Source organism: Nerophis ophidion, linkage group LG14, assembly GCF_033978795.1.
Source record: "Nerophis ophidion isolate RoL-2023_Sa linkage group LG14, RoL_Noph_v1.0, whole genome shotgun sequence".
Taxonomy (NCBI): Eukaryota; Metazoa; Chordata; class Actinopteri; order Syngnathiformes; family Syngnathidae; genus Nerophis; species Nerophis ophidion.
The window spans coordinates 22,807,193-22,826,333 of record NC_084624.1 but is presented as its reverse complement, the minus strand read 5'-3'; the positions used below and the strand labels follow the sequence as shown (position 1 = coordinate 22,826,333).

The window sequence follows — 19,141 nt, the reverse complement described above, 5'->3', positions numbered from 1 at the left end:
GGGGTGTACAGATTTAAATGAAACCAGCAGGTGGTAAATAACTTTTTCCCTAGACAGAGCTTTTGTTCTTGTCACTCACACACACAGACACACACACAACATGTCATTACTTAGAGCTTGACTGACATGGAAAACATAATTTGATTAGATTTTTTAAAAAAAGGTCAAAGTTGATGTAAAAAAAAAATAGTCCTATATTCAGGGTGGTCTTCTATTGGGGTCAATATAATAATGTTCACGAATATAAGACTTTTATATCGGAATTTTCTGAACAAGACGGGTTGTCCTATATGCGGGGCGTACAGATTTAGATGAAACTATCCATCCATCCATTTTCTACCGCTTATTCCCTTTTGGGGTCGCGGGCGGCGCTGGTGCCTATCTCAGCTACAATCGGGCAGAAGGCGGTGTACACCCTGGACAAGTTGCCAACCTCATCGCAGGGCCAACACAGATAGACAGACAACATTCACACTCACATTCACACACTAGGGACCATTTAGTGTTGCCAATCAACCTATCCCCAGGTGCATGTCTTTGGAAGTGGGAGGAAACCGGAGTACCCGGAGGGAACCCACGCATTCACGGGGAGAACATGCAAACTCCACACAGAATGATCCCGAGCCTGGGATTGAACCCCAGACTTCTCAGGACCTTTTTATTGTGAGGCAGACGCACTAACCCCTCTGCCACCGTGAAGCCCTAGATGAAACAAGCAGGCGGCAAATTACTTTTTCCCTAGCAAGTCAGAGCTTTTTTCTTGTTACTCACACACACAAACACACATACAAAATGTCTTTACTTAGAGCAGTGTTTCTTAACCTGGGTTCGATCGAACCCTGTGGGTTCGGTGAGTCGGCCTCAGGGGTTCGGCGGAGGTCAAAACACCCGACTCATCGTGTAAATACAAACTTCTCCCTATCGGCGTATTACGGATACGGCAACAGCTGACTTAATTTGCAGGGGTGTAATTCTTTGTGAGTTTAGGCACTGTGTTGGTTTTGTTCTTTGAACAAGGTGATGTTCATGCACGGTTCATTTTGTCCACCAGTAAAAAATACATAGTAAAACTTCAGTATGGGGAACATATTCACCATTAATGAGTTTCTGATTAACATGCAAATCCGTAACTTATTGGCTCTTAAGTAGTCATTATTAAGTATTTATTAATGCCTTATTCAGCATGGCCTTATTATAACCCTAACCCTCTAACCCTGACCCTAACCCTAACCAAATAACTCTAAATTAAGTATTTATGATTCAGAATATAAATGGGTTGTACTTGTATAGCGCTTTTCTACCTTCAAGGTACTCAAAGCGCTTTGACACTATGTTCAATATGTTCCCCTAGTGTCCAAATAACTCTAAATTAGGTCTTTGTTACTTAGAATATGTTCCCCATACTAAAGTGTTACCAAAAACATAAAACTTTGTCTTGAATTTTAAAAAATATATATATTTTATTTTTCACCAAAGAAGGGTTGGGTGAATGCACATATGAAACTGGTGGGATTCGGTACCTCCAACAAGGTTAAGAACCACTGCCTTAGAGCTTGACTGACATTGAAAACATAATTTGATTAGATTTTTTTTAAATAGTCAAGGTGGTCATTTTGATTTAAAAAAAATAGTCTTATATTTAGGGTGGTCTTATATTCGGGTCAATATAATTACCTGATCAAAGCGTACCTGACCCAAACCACACCGTGACCAAGTGAACTGTACCACTTGGTGGAAACGTCTTCAGTCTGAAGGTTGTGTTCTAGTTCCAGTAATTAGTAGAAGGCGTGTTCCAAGTGGCCATGCAAAGCAACCAATGAGGCATCCTGAGCTTTCACACCGCAACAATCTCGATATGCATCTCTGGAACGTTCCTCGATCCAAAGTCTAAATGCACACACGTCGGATAGATGGTTCCACCCCGTTCCGAACCGCCATCCGTCCAATTCCAGCCAAGCGGCAGCCGGGTTAAGCCGATCCGGGCACGGGTCCGAGTGATCAGAGCGCAAAGCTACGTGGTTTGCATACCTGATGGGAGGAAAGCAGCCTGCTGCTGAAACTGCATGCTGGCCAGGGCCTGCTGGTACTGGAGCATGCCGGTGTTAAACACAGCAGAGGCCCCATTGGCCTTCTCCAGGGCCGCCCGCTTTGGCAGGGGAGCCATCACATTGGGGGCGATACCCTGCCCAGCCAGATGAGGGAAGGTCAGCGATAAGAGAGATAGAGAAGTGTGTGTTTGTGGGGGGGGGGGAAAGATGAGTTGGGAGTTTTTTTTTTTGGTGGGGGGGACACAAAAAAAAAAAAAAAAAAAGGGAACACATGTTAGAGGGCATCATAGAAGCAGCATTACAACATTCTTGGTGTGTACATCAACAATATGATCACATCATCAGTAGCAAGCAAGCAGCACCCGGACACTACACAAGCAGGAGCATGGTGCATACTGGAGCTACTGGCTAATAAGCATCCATGAATGATTTTCTTCAATGGGAACATGAACTAACTAGATGCAACATGAGCAAGCATTAACAGCTGCTAACAAGAGGTGGAAGCACAGAGAGAGAGAGAGAGAGAGAGACAGAGAGGGAGGCTGCACTGCTAGCTCCATGATAAACTGTGTCAGGTGATACCTCACCCGCCGACTCGGCTCAAAAATGGTCTCAGAAAGCGTCAATATGAAAGCAGAGTCTCCTTCGTCATGAGGCCATCTTTGAAAAAGGTGGGTGAACTACGCTATATTGCCAAAAGTATTTTGCCGCCCATCCAAATGATGAGAACCGGGTGTCCTAATCACTTGGCTCGGCCACTGGTGTATAAAATCAAGCACTTTGGCATGGAGACTGTTTCTACAAAAATGTGTGAAAGAATGGGCCGCTGTCAGTGATTTCCAGCGTGGAACTGTCATAGGATGCCACATGTGCAACAAATCCAGTCGTGAAATGTCCTCGCTCCTAAATATTCCAAAGTCAACTGTCGTCTGTATAATAAGAAAATGGAAGAGTTTGGGAACAACAGCAACTCAGCCACCAAGTGGTAGGCCACGTAAAGAGGATTCTGTAGATGCTGAAGTGCATAGTGCAAAGACTTTCTGCACAGTCAATTGCTACAAAGCTCCAAACTTCATGTGACCTTCCAATTAGCCCACGTACAGTCCGTAGAGAGCTTCATGGAATGGTTTTCCATGGCCGAGAAGCTGAATCTAAGCCATACATCACCAAGTCCAATGCAAAGCGTGGGATGCAGTGGTGTAAAGCATGTCGCCACTGAACTCTAGAGCAGTGGAAACGCGTTCTATCTGGCAATCTGATGAACAAGTCTGGGTTTGGAGGTTGCCAGGAGAACGCTATATTTCGGACTACATTGTGCGAGTGTGAAATTTTGTGGAGGTGGAATTACGGTGGGGTTGTTTTTTAGGAGTTGAGCCTGGTCCCTTAGTTCCAGTAAAAGGAACTTTGAATGCTCCAGGATACCAAAACATTTTGGACAATTCCATGCTCCCAACCTTGTGGGAGCAGTTTGGAGTGGGCCCCTTCCTCTTCCAACATGACTGTGCACCAGTACACAAAGCAAAGTCCATAAAGACATGGATGACAGAGTCTGGTGTGGATAAACTTGACTAGCCTGCACAGAGTCCTGACCTGAACCCGATAGAACACCTTTGGGATGAATTAAAACGAACCAGGCCTTCTCGACCAACATTAGTGTGTGACCGCACCATGGCGCTTTTGGAAGAATGATCGAAAATTCCTATATACACACTCTGCAACCTTGTGGACAGCCTTCCCAGAAGAGTCGAAGCTGTAATAGCTGCAAAAGGTGGACCGACACCATATTGAACCCTATGAGTTAGGAATGGGATGGCACTTCAAGTTCATATGTGAGTCAAGGGAGGTGGCCAAAGACTTTTGGCAATATAGTGTATCCGTAAGACTGTTTCCTCTTAGCCCCACCTGACGTGCATTTGCAACACACCCATGCTTACTTGTAGCTCCACAACACGAAACACTTGGGCGTTAGACTTGAAGCCATGCCACCGTTATTAAAGCTCTAATTCCCTAACCTTTACTTGCTTTTGTTAGAGACACAACAGACTATGAAGTGATTGTGGTTCCTTGTCAACTCAAGAGTGTTTGGTGCCTCCCAATTTAAAAAGGGGGGAATTGCACTTTTTGGGTGGAATTTTGCCCACCATCCCCAATCCGAAAAGAGCACGTGTCTTTCCCTTGTATTTTGTAAATATTTAAAAACTGCTCGTGCCAAGTGACTAACAATGCAGGCCATCGATAAAGCCCGCAAACAACGCTCCATTTGCATGCCGTGAACTACATGTCGACCAAGCTATAGCAACTTTGTTGCTGTCGGAGCGTGCGCAGAGAAACTACTTTACTGGCGTTGACACATCGTTGCTCATAATGCTTCTGCAACCACTAGCGAGTCGCCCGCCACAAAGTACTGGTAAGTATCCCGCTAATTGCTACAAGTGAGTAGCCTGCGACTTGATTAATTGATTGATTGAGACTTTAATTAGTAGATTACACAGTACAGTACATATTCCGTACAATTGACCACTAAATGGTAACACCCGAATAAGTTTTTCAACTTGTTTAAGTAGGGGTCCACGTTAATCAATTCATATTAGCAAGTAGCCCGCCCCTCGTTATTAGCGACTAGCCTGCTGCTAACTGCTAAACCGCTACTAGAGAGTACCTCACAACTAGCTACTAGCCTGTCACTAGCTACTAGCTCTCTACCAGTGACTAGGCTGCTACTAGCTACTAACCCACCACTAACTACGAACGAGTAGTCTGCAACTAGCTACTAGCCCGCTAAGCTACTAGCCTGCTACTAGGTAATAGCCCGCTAGTAGCTACAGATAGGTAGGTTGATGGATAGATATATAGATAGACATATAGATAGATAGATAAATAGATAGATAGATAGATAGATAGATAGATAGATAGATAGATAGATAGATAGATAGATAGATAGATAGATAGATAGATAGATAGATAGATAGATAGATAGATGGATAGATAGATAGATAGATAGATAGATAGATGGATGGATGGATGGATGGATGGATGGATGGCTGGCTGGCTGGCTGGGTGGAAGGAGGGAGGGAGGGAGGGATGGATAGATAGATGGATAGATAGATAGATAGATAGATAGATAGATAGATAGATAGATAGATAGATAACTACTCGGCCACTAGTAACTCGTTATTAGTCTTTAGCCTGCAACTAGCTACTATTGGGTAGCCCACTTTAAGCTACTAGCTCATTACTAGCTAACTTGAGCTGCTTCTTCTGCTGTGTTGCGTTTGAAAGAGTAAACGTTAAATCTAGGTTATAAATCATGAGTCACGCCTGTTTAGTAGAAGGTTGTGACACCAAACCGGGAAGTTGGTCAACTTTGAAAATCTACGCGCCACTAACTAACTTGATATTATATAGCACTCAGCATAAGTTCATTGCACACATCACTAAGAAGCATTTTTTTTTAAATCCGATGAGTGAATATAAATCGGAATTTATCAGCTCAAGAAAGATATGATCGGCATCCCAGTGAGCTCAGACATTGCAAGGCACTGTTTTTTGTTGTTGTTATTTGATACGTTAAAGGCTTTGTGAAAAGACGTTTCGGTAATACTAAAAATACTGTAAATATTGCATGTTATCGCATATGTGCAGTTTAACTACATTACATACAGCATGTAAATACAACATTGTGGGAGGTTTTTAGAATGTGTTTTTAGAGGGATTTATTTTTTGATATCTAGCTGCCTCTTACTAACAGTTTTTCAATATTTAGAACTCTCCAAGGGTAAAGACATATGTGTTCATGTCTCATATAAGTATTGTTGATGTACAAAACTCAAAACTAGGGATGTAGGCACCTTGTATAAATGGTATATAAAAACAGAATACAATGATTTGCAAATCCTTTTCAACCTACATACAATTGAATAGACTGCAAAGACAAGATATTTAATGTTCACACTGAGAAACATAATTTTGTTTTGCAATTAATCAATAACTTAGAATTTAATGGCAGCACCACATTGCAAAAAAGTTCTAACAGGGGCATTTTTACCACTGTGTTACATGGCTTTTCCTTTTAACAACACTCAGTAAACGTTTGGGAACTGAGGAGACACATTTTTGAAGTGGAATTATATCCCATTCTTGCTTGATGTATATCTTAAGTTGTTCAACAGTCCGGTTTCTCCGTTGAGGTATTTTAGGCTTTTCAATGGGAGACAGGTCTAGACAACAGGAAAGCCGGTCTAGTACCCACACTCTTTTACTATAACGCCACGCTGTTGTAACAAGTGGCTTGGCATTGTCTTGCTGAAATAAACAGGGGCGTCCAGAAAAAGATGTCACATTCGATGGCAACATATGTTGCTCCAAAACCTGTATGTGGCTTTCAGCATTAATGGTGCCTTCACAGATGTGTAAGTTACCCATGCCTTGGGCACTAATGCACCCCCATACAATCACAGATGCTGGCTTTTCAACTTTGCTCCTATAGCAGTCCGAATGGTTCTTTCGACATCCACAGTTTCCAAAAACAATTTGAAACGTGGACTCGTCAGACCAAAGAACACATTTCCACTTTGCATCAGTCCGACTTAGATGAGCTCGGGCCCAGCGAAGCCGGCGGCGTTTCTGGGTGTTGTTGATAAATGGCTTTGGCTTTGCATAGTTGAGTTTTAACTTGCACTTGCAGGCATCAAAATCCAAATGAGCTAATATTTGAAAAAAATAACGTTATCCAGTTTGAACGTTAAGTATCTTGTCTTTGCAGTCTATTCCATTGATTATAATTTGAAAAGGATTTGCAAATCATTGTATTCTGTTTTCATTTACGATTTACACAACGTGCCATCTTCACTGGTTTTGTTGGGGTTTGTAGATGATGGGCAAAATCCAAAAAAAGTGCAGTTCCCCTGAAACCCCAAAAGGGAGGAGCCACGATCATTTCATTGCACACACGAATGACAGAAGGAAAAACAGACATCACACTGAGACAAAGACAACAACATTGGTTAAAACACTGCTCTACAACAAAGCCACATGCCAAGCTAAAAGGTGAAAGGTCATAGTACCAGGTCAAAGGTTGCGTCGAGGGGTCGCTTCAGTGATTTGACAGCCGACTGAGTCTTAATTAGCAGGCAGCGAGCACATGATGGCAATGGGCCAATGGGGTTCAAGCGCATTAACATAAACCAGCAAGCAGAGGTGCATCATGGGGGCAGCAGTGCAGTTTGGGTATAGGTGAGAAAAACAAAACAAATAAAAAAACAAATCATTGGAATGCAATTGTACAAGGGGATTACAGGACTAAGGCATGCACAGTGTGGACACTAGCTCTACCAGTTACATGGTCGTCTTCACACTACTCGTCTACATTAGTTACCGTTACACAAATGGATGAACGCAGCAATGAAAACATTGTTCACTCATTACTTAGCTGGGTCGCATTAGACAGTACACTGTGCACGTCCAAGTCAGAGTCACATTGCAATCATTCACCCGCAGCTCCGTCAACAATAGTAAGGGGGAAAAAGTGACTTATACGGCTATGAAACAAAAGTTTATGCATGACGAAACTATCTGGAATGTCAAGAAGAAGAAAAATATCCTCAAGTAGAGGGAGTAGAACCAGATTATGTTTACAAACTAGACCAGGGGTCCCCAAACTACGGTCTGCCAGTGTGCAAAATAAACATATAAAATAAAATAAAAATAATAAATATATATATATATATATATATATATATATATATATATATATATATATATATATATATATGTATGTATATATGTATGTATATATATATATATATGTATATATATATATATATATATATATATATATATATATATATATATATATATATATATATATATATATATATATATATATATATACACACACACATTAGGTCAGAAAAAAACACACAGGCTATATCAGGTTTACCTGACCAGCAGGGAAACCTGCAAAACAGGCACAGGGATGATATAATATCTGATATTATATCCGCTGTGTTTTTTCCTGACCTAACGTATATTCCACTCTACCCCGGTATTGAGCACTGTATAACGGATAAACCACAGAAACCTTAACTATATATATATATATATATATATATATATATATATATATATATATATCCATCCATCCATCCATCCATCCATCATCTTCCGCTTATCCGAGGTCGGGTCGCGGGGGCAACAGCCTAAGCAGGGAAACCCAGACTTCCCTCTCCCCAGCCACTTCGTCTAGCTCTTCCCGGGGGATCCCGAGGCGTTCCCAGGCCAGCCGGGAGACATAGTCTTCCCAACGTGTCCTGGGTCTTCCCCGTGGCCTCCTATCAGTTGGACGTGCCCTAAACACCTCCCTAGGGAGGCGTTCGGGTGGCATCCTGACCAGATGCCCGAACCACCTCATCTGGCTCCTCTCGATGTGGAGGAGCAGCGGCTTTACTTTGAGTTCCTCCCGGATGGCAGAGCTTCTCACCCTATCTCTAAGGGAGAGCCCCGCCACACGGCGGAGGAAACTCATTTCGGCCGCTTGTACCCGTGATCTTATCCTTTCGGTCATGACCCAAAGCTCATGACCATAGGTGAGGATGGGAACGTAGATCGACCGGTAAATTGAGAGCTTTGCCTTCCGGCTCAGCTCCTTCTTCACCACAACGGATCGGTACAACGTCCGCATTACTGAAGACGCCGCACCGATCCGCCTGTCGATCTCACGATCCACTCTTCCCTCACTCGTGAACAAGACTCCTAGGTACTTGAACTCCTCCACTTGGGGCAGGGTCTCCTCCCCAACCCGGAGATGGCACTCCACCCTTTTCCGGGCGAGAACCATGGACTCGGACTTGGAGGTGCTGATTCTCATTCCGGTCGCTTCACACTCGGCTGCGAACCGATCCAGCGAGAGCTGAAGATCCCGGTCAGATGAAGCCATCAGGACCACATCATCTGCAAAAAGCAGAGACCTAATCCTGCGGTTACCAAACCGGAACCCCTCAACGCCTTGACTGCGCCTAGAAATTCTGTCCATAAAAGTTATGAACAGAATCGGTGACAAAGGACAGCCTTGGCGGAGTCCAACCCTCACTGGAAATGTGTTCGACTTACTGCCGGCAATGCGAACCAAGCTCTGGCACTGATCGTACAGGGAACGGACCGCCACAATAAGACAGTCCGATACCCCATACTCTCTGAGCACTCCCCACAGGAGTTCCCGAGGGACACGGTCGAATGCCTTCTCCAAGTCCACAAAGCACATATAGACTGGTTGGGCAAACTCCCATGCACCCTCAAGAACCCTGCCGAGAGTATAGAGCTGGTCCACAGTTCCGCGACCAGGACGAAAACCACACTGTTCCTCCTGAATCCGAGGTTCGACTATCCGACGTAGCCTCCTCTCCAGTACACCTGAATAAACCTTACCGGGAAGGCTGAGGAGTGTGATATATATATATATATATATATATATAGATATCTGTCCTTTCTAATACATTTTCTACCTTGTTACTCTCGGTGTCTCAGAGCCACTCAGGCAAATTATATTGTCTAACAATGTATTTTCCCATCGATAATGTGACGAGGAATATATGGATATATATATATATATATATATATATATATATATATATACATATATATACACACATATATATATATATATATATATATATATATATATAAACAAAACATTATATATATATATATATATACATATATATACATATACATATACATATACACACATGCATATATATATATATATATATACTGTATATATACATATACACACACACATATATATATATATGTATATATATACACACACACACACATATATGTATATATACAGTATAGGCACACCTTCTCATTTAATGCTTTTTCTTTAGTTTCATGACTATTTACATTGTAGATTGTCACATCACAACTATGAATGAACAGATGTGGAGTTATGTACTTAAAAAAAAAAGGTGAAATAACTGAAAACACGTTTTATATTTTAGTTTCTTCAAAATAGCCACACTTTGCTCTGATTACTGCTTTGTACACGCTTGGCCTTCTCTCGATGAGCTTCAAGAGGTAGTCACCTGAAAGGGTTTTCACTTCACAGGTATCATAGTTTTGATGCCTTCAGTGACAATTTACAATGTAAATAGCCATGAAAATAAAGAAAACGCATTGAAATGAGAAGGTGTGTCCAAAAATTTTGGCCTGTATTATATATAAATATACAACTTGGCCCCTGGTAAAAAACATTTGAACCCAATGCGGCCGCCGAGTTATAAAGTTTGGGGACCCCTGAGCTAGACTTTGAAAATTGGACCTAACATGGCAGGCGTCCCGACTGGCTCAAAGGTGAGTGTGACCGTATGGGGCAATGGTTGGCTCACCATGGCTGCGGCTGCGGAGGCCTGGTTCACCTGGTGCTGAGTGGCCTTGATTTTGGCCTGCAGGTGAGCCGGCGGGTGAAAGTACTTGCACTTCTCGCGGGAGCAGCGGCCCTTGATGTAGTCCATGCACACCGTGACCGTGTTGTCGTTTGTGTCGATCATTGTGCTGTCTGCTGGGTGGGCAAAGCGACAGTCGTCCTCCCCCCTGGAGCAGTTTCCCCTCTGGTATTCGCGACACACCTATAGTAAAAGACAGTTTTACTGTTAATACAGAGTCAATTGCAAGTACATATACAGTGGAACCTTGATTTACACCTCATTGCAAATACTTGACAGACCGCATGGAAACATACTTTGACTTAGTGTACGCATGTAAAATTCACTCATCGTCAGCCATTATGTGCCCGGCAGCACAGTCATTGTGGGCTGGCTGATCGACCTCCACTGCTCATTGAGTCAGCACAGCAGTACTGTTGTTCGCTACTGTTCTCTGTGTTACTTTTTAGAGCATGTTTTGCTAGCCCATATGAGTCCAAAGAAAGAAATGTGTGGTTTAAAACAGTGGTTCTCAACCTTTTTTCAGTGATGTACCCCCTGTGAAGATTTTTAGAATTTATGTACCCCCTAAACAGAGCAAAGCATTTTTGGTTGAAAAAAAGAGATAAAGAAATAGAATAAAGCCCAATGTCAATAGTTTCTGATTGATTAAATTGAATAACAGTGCAAAATATTGCTCATTTGTAGTGGTCTTTCTTAAACTATTTGGAAAAAAAGATATAAAATAACTAAAAACTTAAAATAAACAAGTTATTCAATTATAAACAAAGATTTCTACACATAGAAGTAATCATCAACATAAAGTGCCCTCTTTGTGGATTGTAATAGAGATACATCTGGATTCATTGACTTAATTCTAAACATTTCTTCACAAAAAAAAAAAGAAATATTCAACATCAATATTTATGGAACATGTCCACAAAAAAATCTAGCTGTCAACACTGAATATTGCATGATTGTATTTCTGTTCACTACACTGAATATTGCATTGTTGCATTTCTTTTTACAATTTATGAACTAACATTCACAGTTTGTTGAAGTATTAGTCAATAAATATATTTAGAAAGGATATTTGAATTGTTGCTATTTTTTAAATATTTTAAAAAAATTTAATGTACCCCTTGGCATACCTTTAAGTACCCCCAGGGGTACGCGTACCCCCATTTGAGAACCACAGGTTTAAAACATTTAGGAAATATCCACAGAGTTGTCGACACTGCTAAATAGTAAATGGAAAATAACCAAGTGTATATTTTTTTCAAAGAAAAATTCCAAATCATTGTAGCAACCTGGCTGTTGAAGTTAAGGAGTTTTGTGATTAAAAACTGAGCGCGCCACACGGCTAGTGACAGTGTGTCGGCTAGACAGTTCAGCTATTTGTTGTTTTTTGACTTTGTTATTAAATAAAAAGTTGATCCGGACGGTGTGGCGCAGTGGTAGTGGCCGTGCGCAACCCGAGGGTCCCTGGTTCAAGCCCCACCTAGTGCTAACCTCGTCACGTCCGTTGTGTCCTGAGCAAGCCACTTCACCCTTGCTCCAGATGGGTGCTGGTTAAAGCCTTGCATGGCAGCTCCCTCCATCAGTGTGTGAATGTGTGTGTGAATGGGTGAATGTGGAAGTAGTGTCAAAGCGCTTTGAGTACCTTGAAGGTAAAAAAGCGCAATACAAGTACAACCCATTTATCATTTTATCATTTATCTCTTTGTTAAGTTTGTGTGATATATATTGTATAGTACTTTATAATGTGCTCAAAGTGTACAAACCTTTACTAAAATCTAATAAAATATAACACATTATTAATATTCACATTTTTTTCTTATGGAGAAATTTGCTTCAGTTTACAAACTTTTGTTTTTACGAACCAAGTTCAAGAACCTATACAGTTTCCACTGTGATGACAACCACTATAGTGCTGTCGGTGGAATCATTTCCTCAGTTTGACATGCAAATAAAGCAATTATGTTAACTTAAGCTCCTGTATAGATGGCTAAATAATAATAATGCAATTCATAACACTGTCATTTAATGTTGTAATTGATGCAACATGAATATACCTTTTCAGCATTTGGAGATTACCACGTGCTTGACACAGAATAAAAAATATATATTTTTTTAATGTATTCATGGAAATTATGATTCATCAAGCCTTTTCTGTCTGTTAATGATGTACAATTCCAGAAATTACAATAATCTTAAAATGCCTCATGTGTTTCTTTTGCCCCATAAATCACCACAGTAGTTTGTTTTAAATAAATAAGTTCTGCTTTTTCCTTCTCCTTTTCGGACATATGTGATTTAATATGTTATAACTGTAAAAATGTTCGAAAAGAATTATAACCATAGTTTATAACTATGGTTATAATTATTTTTAATTCATAGTATAACCAACTTCATAGTACAACTATGAAGTGTCAAATTCAGGGCCCAGGGGCCAGATCTGGCCCACCACATCAATTTGTGTGGCCTCCAAAAGCTTGGAAATGATATTTGTAAATAAAGTATCTTATCTTTTATTTATAAATGTATTACAAAAAAAAATGTACTGTGTACAATTACATATATTTACACTTGAATCATCTCTACTAATAAAACAAAATATTATATCATCATACATTTGAAAAAAATATTATTGTTCAAATAAGGATAAATAGTTAAATATCTGCGAGTCTTATGATATCAAAGCAAGCAATCCAAAAAAAACAGTTCATGTAAAAAAATGTACGGTAAAACTTTTTTACAGTAAAATCCACTTTAAATATAAATTAATAATACACTATAAAATACAACAACCGAAGATTTTACAGTATAAAAAAACTTGCATGAATGTTTACGTAAAAGAAACAGTGGTACCGTGTTTCAATTACATTTAATTGAATTCCATGTATTTTTTTTTATTTTATATGCTGTAAAAACAACAACAAAAAATGCAAATATTACAGAGCTGCCAGTTTTATACAGTACCATCTAAAGATGTTGTTTGGTACGTAAAAAAAGACAGAAAAATATACACGTTTTATATACGCACATTTATATTCATTCTGTATATTATTGACTGTTAAAAACGGCAAACATAACTGCGATGTGGCCCTCAATGAAAACCAGTTTGACACCCCTGATATAGAACGTACTAGGGTTGTACGGTATACCCATATTAGTCTAGTACCGCGATACTAATGAATCATTTTCGATACTATACCGCCTCTAAAAAGTACCGGTCTGCCACCTCCGTCATCGTCTTGTCGTGTCATTGCTGGTTTTACGAGCAGAGGAGCATGTTCGGCAGCGCACTCATCCGGAGTACTTACAAGCAGACACAGTGTGTAGTCAGAAAAGGGAGAATGGACACATTTTGGCCTAAAAATTAAAGATAAAGGTGAAGTCATAACACTGAAACACCCTCAGGAAAAGGTGCATTAAAACATGGCTAGCTAGCTAGCGGATAAAGTCCATCTGCTGTCTGCAGTGTTTTAGCTACTTCTAAATCACTAATCCTCGCCTCCATGGCAACAAATAAAGTACTTTTCTTATTCTTACAAGTATAATTATCAATGCAGGACGAAGAAAATCCAAACATGCTTCACTACACACCGTAGGAGGATACAATAGCTCACCGGCATCACAATGTAAACAAACGCCATTGGTGGATCTACAGCTGACATCCACTGTAATGATACCAAGTACAGGAGCGATACTACTATGATTACGTCAATATTTTTTGACATCACAACTTCTTCTTTCATTTTTTTTAAATGTATACTATTTTTATAAACTCAGTAAATATGTCCCTGGACACATGTGGACTTTAAATATGACCAATGTATGAACCTGTAATTACTTGGTATCGGATTGATACCTACATTTGTGGTATTATCCAAAACTAATGTAAAGTATCAAACAACAGAAGAATAAGTGATAATTACATGTTACAGAAGTGTAAATAGAACATGTTAAAACAGAAAATAAGCAGATATTAACAGTAAATTAACAAGTGGATTAATAATTCATTTTCTACCGCTTGTACTTTCTAATTTTGACAAAATAATGGAATGGAAAATGACACAATATGTTACTGCATACGTCAGCAGACTAATTAGGAGCCTTTGTTTGTTTACTTACTACTAAAAGACAAGTTGTCTTGTATGTTCACTATTTTTTTTTAAGGACTAACTTGCTTTAATGTACCCTGAGATGTTTTTGTCAAAACAATGCCAATATTGCAATTTTTGCGGTCCCCTTTATTTAAAAAAGTATGGAAAAGTATCAAAATAATTTTAGTACTTGTACCAGTACCAAAATATTGGTATCAGGACAACACTAGAACGTCCAGTAGTTTGACATGTAGTGCACATGTGAGGCAGCAGGGGGCAGTATTATCCCAGTGATGTGTACTTGCTGTGTGACAACAGGAAATAATATGAAGGTTTTTGTTGCCATATTAGCTAAAAAAAAAAAAAAAAGGCTGGATGAATACTTCCAGACAGAAAGCTAATTAATGATGTAAACATGCTTGTTATGTCGCATGTTTTGCATCATTTCAATTGAATTAGTTGAATCAAATCAGGGATAATTTGTAGTCATCAACATAAACAAAGTGATGAAACACAAGATAGTTTTTAATGAGCTTCAGTATTGTTTGTTGACATAGGGATTGATCTTGGGATTTAGTTGATGTAAAAAGTGTTGCGTTTTCTCCAAGTGGAAAAACTCATTAAAGGGGAACATTATCACCAGACCTATGTAAGCTTCAATATATACCTTGATGTTGCAGAAAAAACACCATATGTTTTTTTTAACCGATTTCCGAACTCTAAATGGGTGAATTTTGGCGAATTAAACGCCATTCTATTATTTGCTCTCGGAGCGATGACGGCACAACGTGACGTCACCTAGGTAGTCAACCGCCATTTTCTCATACACATTAAAAACATCGAGTCAAATCAGCTCTGTTATTTTCCGTTTTTTCGACTGTTTTCCGTACCTTGGAGACATCATGTCTCGTCGGTGTGTTGTCGGAGGGTGTAACAACACGATCAGGGACGGATTCAAGTTGATTTACGTAGAGTGTGCTAACATGCTATTTAGGCTAGCTGTATGTACATTTGTAGCTATATTTGCATCCAGCCTTTCCCTCAACCCACATTTAATGCCAAACAAACACTTACCAATCGACGGATTTAAGTTGCTCCAGTGTCACAAGATGCGAAAGTCCCGATCGTTTGGTCTGCACATTTTACCGGCCATGCTAAGGCAGACATGGCACAGAGATGTATGGATATCCTGCAGATGCATTTCCAACTATAAAGTCAACAAAATCACAAAGGTGAGTTTTGTTGATGTTATTGAATTATGTGCTAATCAGACATATTTGGTCGCGGCATGACTGCCAGCTAATCGATGCTAACATGCTATTTAGGCTAGCTTATTGTACATTTGTAGCTATATTTGCATCCAGCGTTTCCCTCCACCCACAATTAATGCCAAACAAACACTTACCAATCGACTGATTTAAGTTGCTCCAATGTCACAAAATGCGAAACTTCCGATCGCTGGTCTGCACATTTTACCGGCGATGCTAAGGCAGACATGGTTGAATAGCGTCAATAGCTATTCGCTCAATAGCTTCAGTTTCTTCTTCAATTTCGTTTTCGCTATCTGCCTCCATACTCCAACCATCCGTTTCAATACATGCGTAATCTGTTGAATCGCTTAAACCGCTGAAATCCGAGTCTGAATCCGAGCTAATGTCGCTATATCTTGCTGTGCTATCAGCCATGTTTGTTTGTATTGGCATCACTGGATGACGTCACAGGAAAATGGACGGTGGCTTCACAGATAGCGAAAATCAGGCACTTTAAAGCCTTTTTTCGGGATATTCCATGATGGGTAAAATTTTGAAAAAAACTTCGAAAAATAAAATAAGCCACTGGGAACTGATTTTTATTGGTTTTAACCCTTCTGAAATTGTGATAATGTTCCCCTTTAAGCCAACTCCTTGTCACAAACAAATATTCCAAGAGTGGATTACCTCGAGTCTGTCTGTTCTCAGCAGTTTCTGGGCTGCAGCGGCAGCGTTGGGGACTTGGCTGACGGTAGGACTGGAAGCCATGAGGACGGGGGTGTTGGACAGGATCTCTGGGGGCATCAGGCCCGGCGACATGGGGCTCAGGTAGGGATTAAAAGCCGCGGCTGCAGCTGCGGCAGCGGCGTTGGTGGCCAGGCCGGGCGTCACGGAGAACATGGGCTGGAGGACGGAGGGAAGGCAGTCATGGCGAGCCTGGAAGTAAATGTGCCAAACAGTGCTATGTTGTATCAGGGGTTTGAACGTTCTCACCATAGGCGAGAGCTGCGTGCCAGGCATCATGGCGTTGGCGAGCTGCATATGCTGGGCCAGCATGACCATGTTCTTCTGCTGGATCAGGTTGTTCCTGCCGTTGATCTCCAGCTGGTTCTTTAGGTGCGGAGGAGGGTGCAGATACTTGCAGTTCTCCCTGGAACAGCGGCCCTAAAAGAGGAAAAACAAAGGTTTCCTTATCTTTAAAAAGTCATAAATAAAAAAGACAACCAATACGGATACTGAGCCAACATCTCAACATCAATGGCGTCAATTGGAAATAACGGAAGAGATTACTAATACAATAGATCAGTGGTTCTCGACCTTTTTTCAGTGATGTACCCCTTGTGAACATTTTTTTAATTCAAGTACGCCCTAATCAGAGCAAAGCATTTTTGGTTGAAAAAAAAGAGATAAAGAAGTAAAATACAGCACTATGTCATCAGTTTCTGATTTATTAAATTGTATAAAAGTGCAAAATATTGCCCATTTGTAGTGGTCTTTCTTGAACTATTTGGAAAAAAAGATATACAAATAACTAAAAACTTGTTGAAAAATAAACAAGTGATTGTGAATGTTGTCTGTCCATCTGTGTTGGCACTGCGATGAGGTGGCGACTTGTCCAGGCTGTACGCCACCTTCCGCCCGATTGTAGCTGATATAGGCACCAGCGCCCCCCGCAACCCCAAGGGGAATAAGCGGTAGGAAATGGATGGATTCAATTATTAAATGAAGATTTCTACACATAGAAGTAATCATCAACTTAAAGTCCCCTCTTTGGGGATTGTAATAGGGATCCACCTGGATTCATGAACTTGATTCCAAACATTTCTTCACAAAAAAATAAATATTTAACATCAATATTTATGGGACATGTCCGCAAAAAATCTTGCCGTCAACACCTAATATTGCATTGTTGTATATCTTTTCACAGTTTATGAACTTGCATTCATATTTTGTTGAAGTATTATTCAATAAATATATTTATAAATGATTTTTCAATTGTTGCTATTTTTAGAATATTTAAAAAAAAAAATCTAATGTACCCCTCGGCATACCTTCAATTACCCCCAGGGGTACGCGTACCCCCATTTGAGAACCACTGTGCTATGGTATGAAAAGGGGTAGGATTAAATAAGATCAGGTTCTTCCTTCTCCTTTTCGGATGTGCTGTAATGAAACAACTGGAAATATGTGATGTATTACATTGTGTCATTAGCATGTTCCACATAAACTGAAACTGAACTGAACTGAACTGAAAAGTGGATTAACCCTCAACATGGAATGGAAAAAAACATATACTAAGATTCATATGAGAAAACATTGTTTTTTGTGCACTCCCGGTTTTTTCAACACATGTCATGCAACTTGGTGTTTTGACCCCATTACATGGGTACCTCGACTTTAGAGGGCGCTGACTTACGAGTATTTTGAGATAAGAGCTGAGATTTCGCTTTAAACTGCAAGCAAATATTTTAGTTATAAGAATCCCAGCAATTAGTTGTCATAGCAACTGTCACAGACTAAACACCTGGTCTCACTTACTGGCGTTAGCTTACAGCTAGAGATCGACATAACTTTGGTTTCCAACCATGTGAAGGAAGAAAGTGAGTGTGAAGGACAGTACTTGAAAGGAAAAGTGGATAATATTCATTGAATTAAAGAAAGAAATCATCAAAAACATGGCCGAGCGTGTTGCCAATTTGGCGAAATAATTTGAGTTTGCGTCATACGGAATACAGAATGAGTGCGACGGCAGCCAATACTGTTAACATTATTAAATTACATAAAAACGGCGGGCATTTATTCATGAAAATATGGAAAAGCTGCTGATGGTGTGTTTGACGGAGAAGCAGCTGGAAGGAAATACCATAGAAATCTGCTCTTCAAAGTAAACGCTGTGCATTATATTATTTCATAAAAGTTGTTTGTACTACATTTTATTGTATTGTTTTAATACCACGACTTGAGTTCATACTAAAAATGGATACATGGATGATACAGCAGAGGATTGGGAGAATGTCATGTGGTCAGATGAAACCAAAATATAACTTTTTGGTATAAACTGAACTTGTCGTGTTTGGAGGAAGAAGAATACTGAATGGCATCCCAAGAACACCATACCTACTGTGAAGCATGGGGGTGGAAACATCATCCTTTGGGGCTGTTTTTTTGCTAAAGGGACAGGACGATTGATCCGTGTTAAGGAAAGAATGAATGGGGCCATGTATCGTGAGATTTTGAGCCAAAACCTGCTTCCATCAGTGAGAGCTTTGAATGGTTGACCAAATACTTATTTTCCACCATAATTTACAAAT

General features: G+C 40.1%; 1 protein-coding gene across 20 annotated transcripts in view; it reads right to left on the bottom strand.

Moving 5' to 3' along the window:
* Positions 1–19,141, bottom strand: part of mbnl1 (muscleblind-like splicing regulator 1) — a 174,786-nt gene that overhangs the window by 21,934 nt on the left and 133,711 nt on the right. For 8 of the 20 annotated variants that reach the window (XM_061920138.1, XM_061920136.1, XM_061920139.1 and 5 more), the window contains exons 3-6: positions 16,518–16,994; positions 10,436–10,675; positions 7,112–7,165; positions 2,029–2,182 (exon numbers count right to left, since the gene is read on the bottom strand). In XM_061920138.1, coding sequence (XP_061776122.1) covers positions 2,029–2,182; positions 7,112–7,165; positions 10,436–10,675; positions 16,518–16,994 — 925 coding nt within the window. The remainder of the gene's footprint in view (positions 1–2,028; positions 2,183–7,111; positions 7,166–10,435; positions 10,676–16,517; positions 16,995–19,141) is intronic. The other 12 variants (XM_061920153.1, XM_061920142.1, XM_061920144.1 and 9 more) reach the window with 4 other exon arrangements.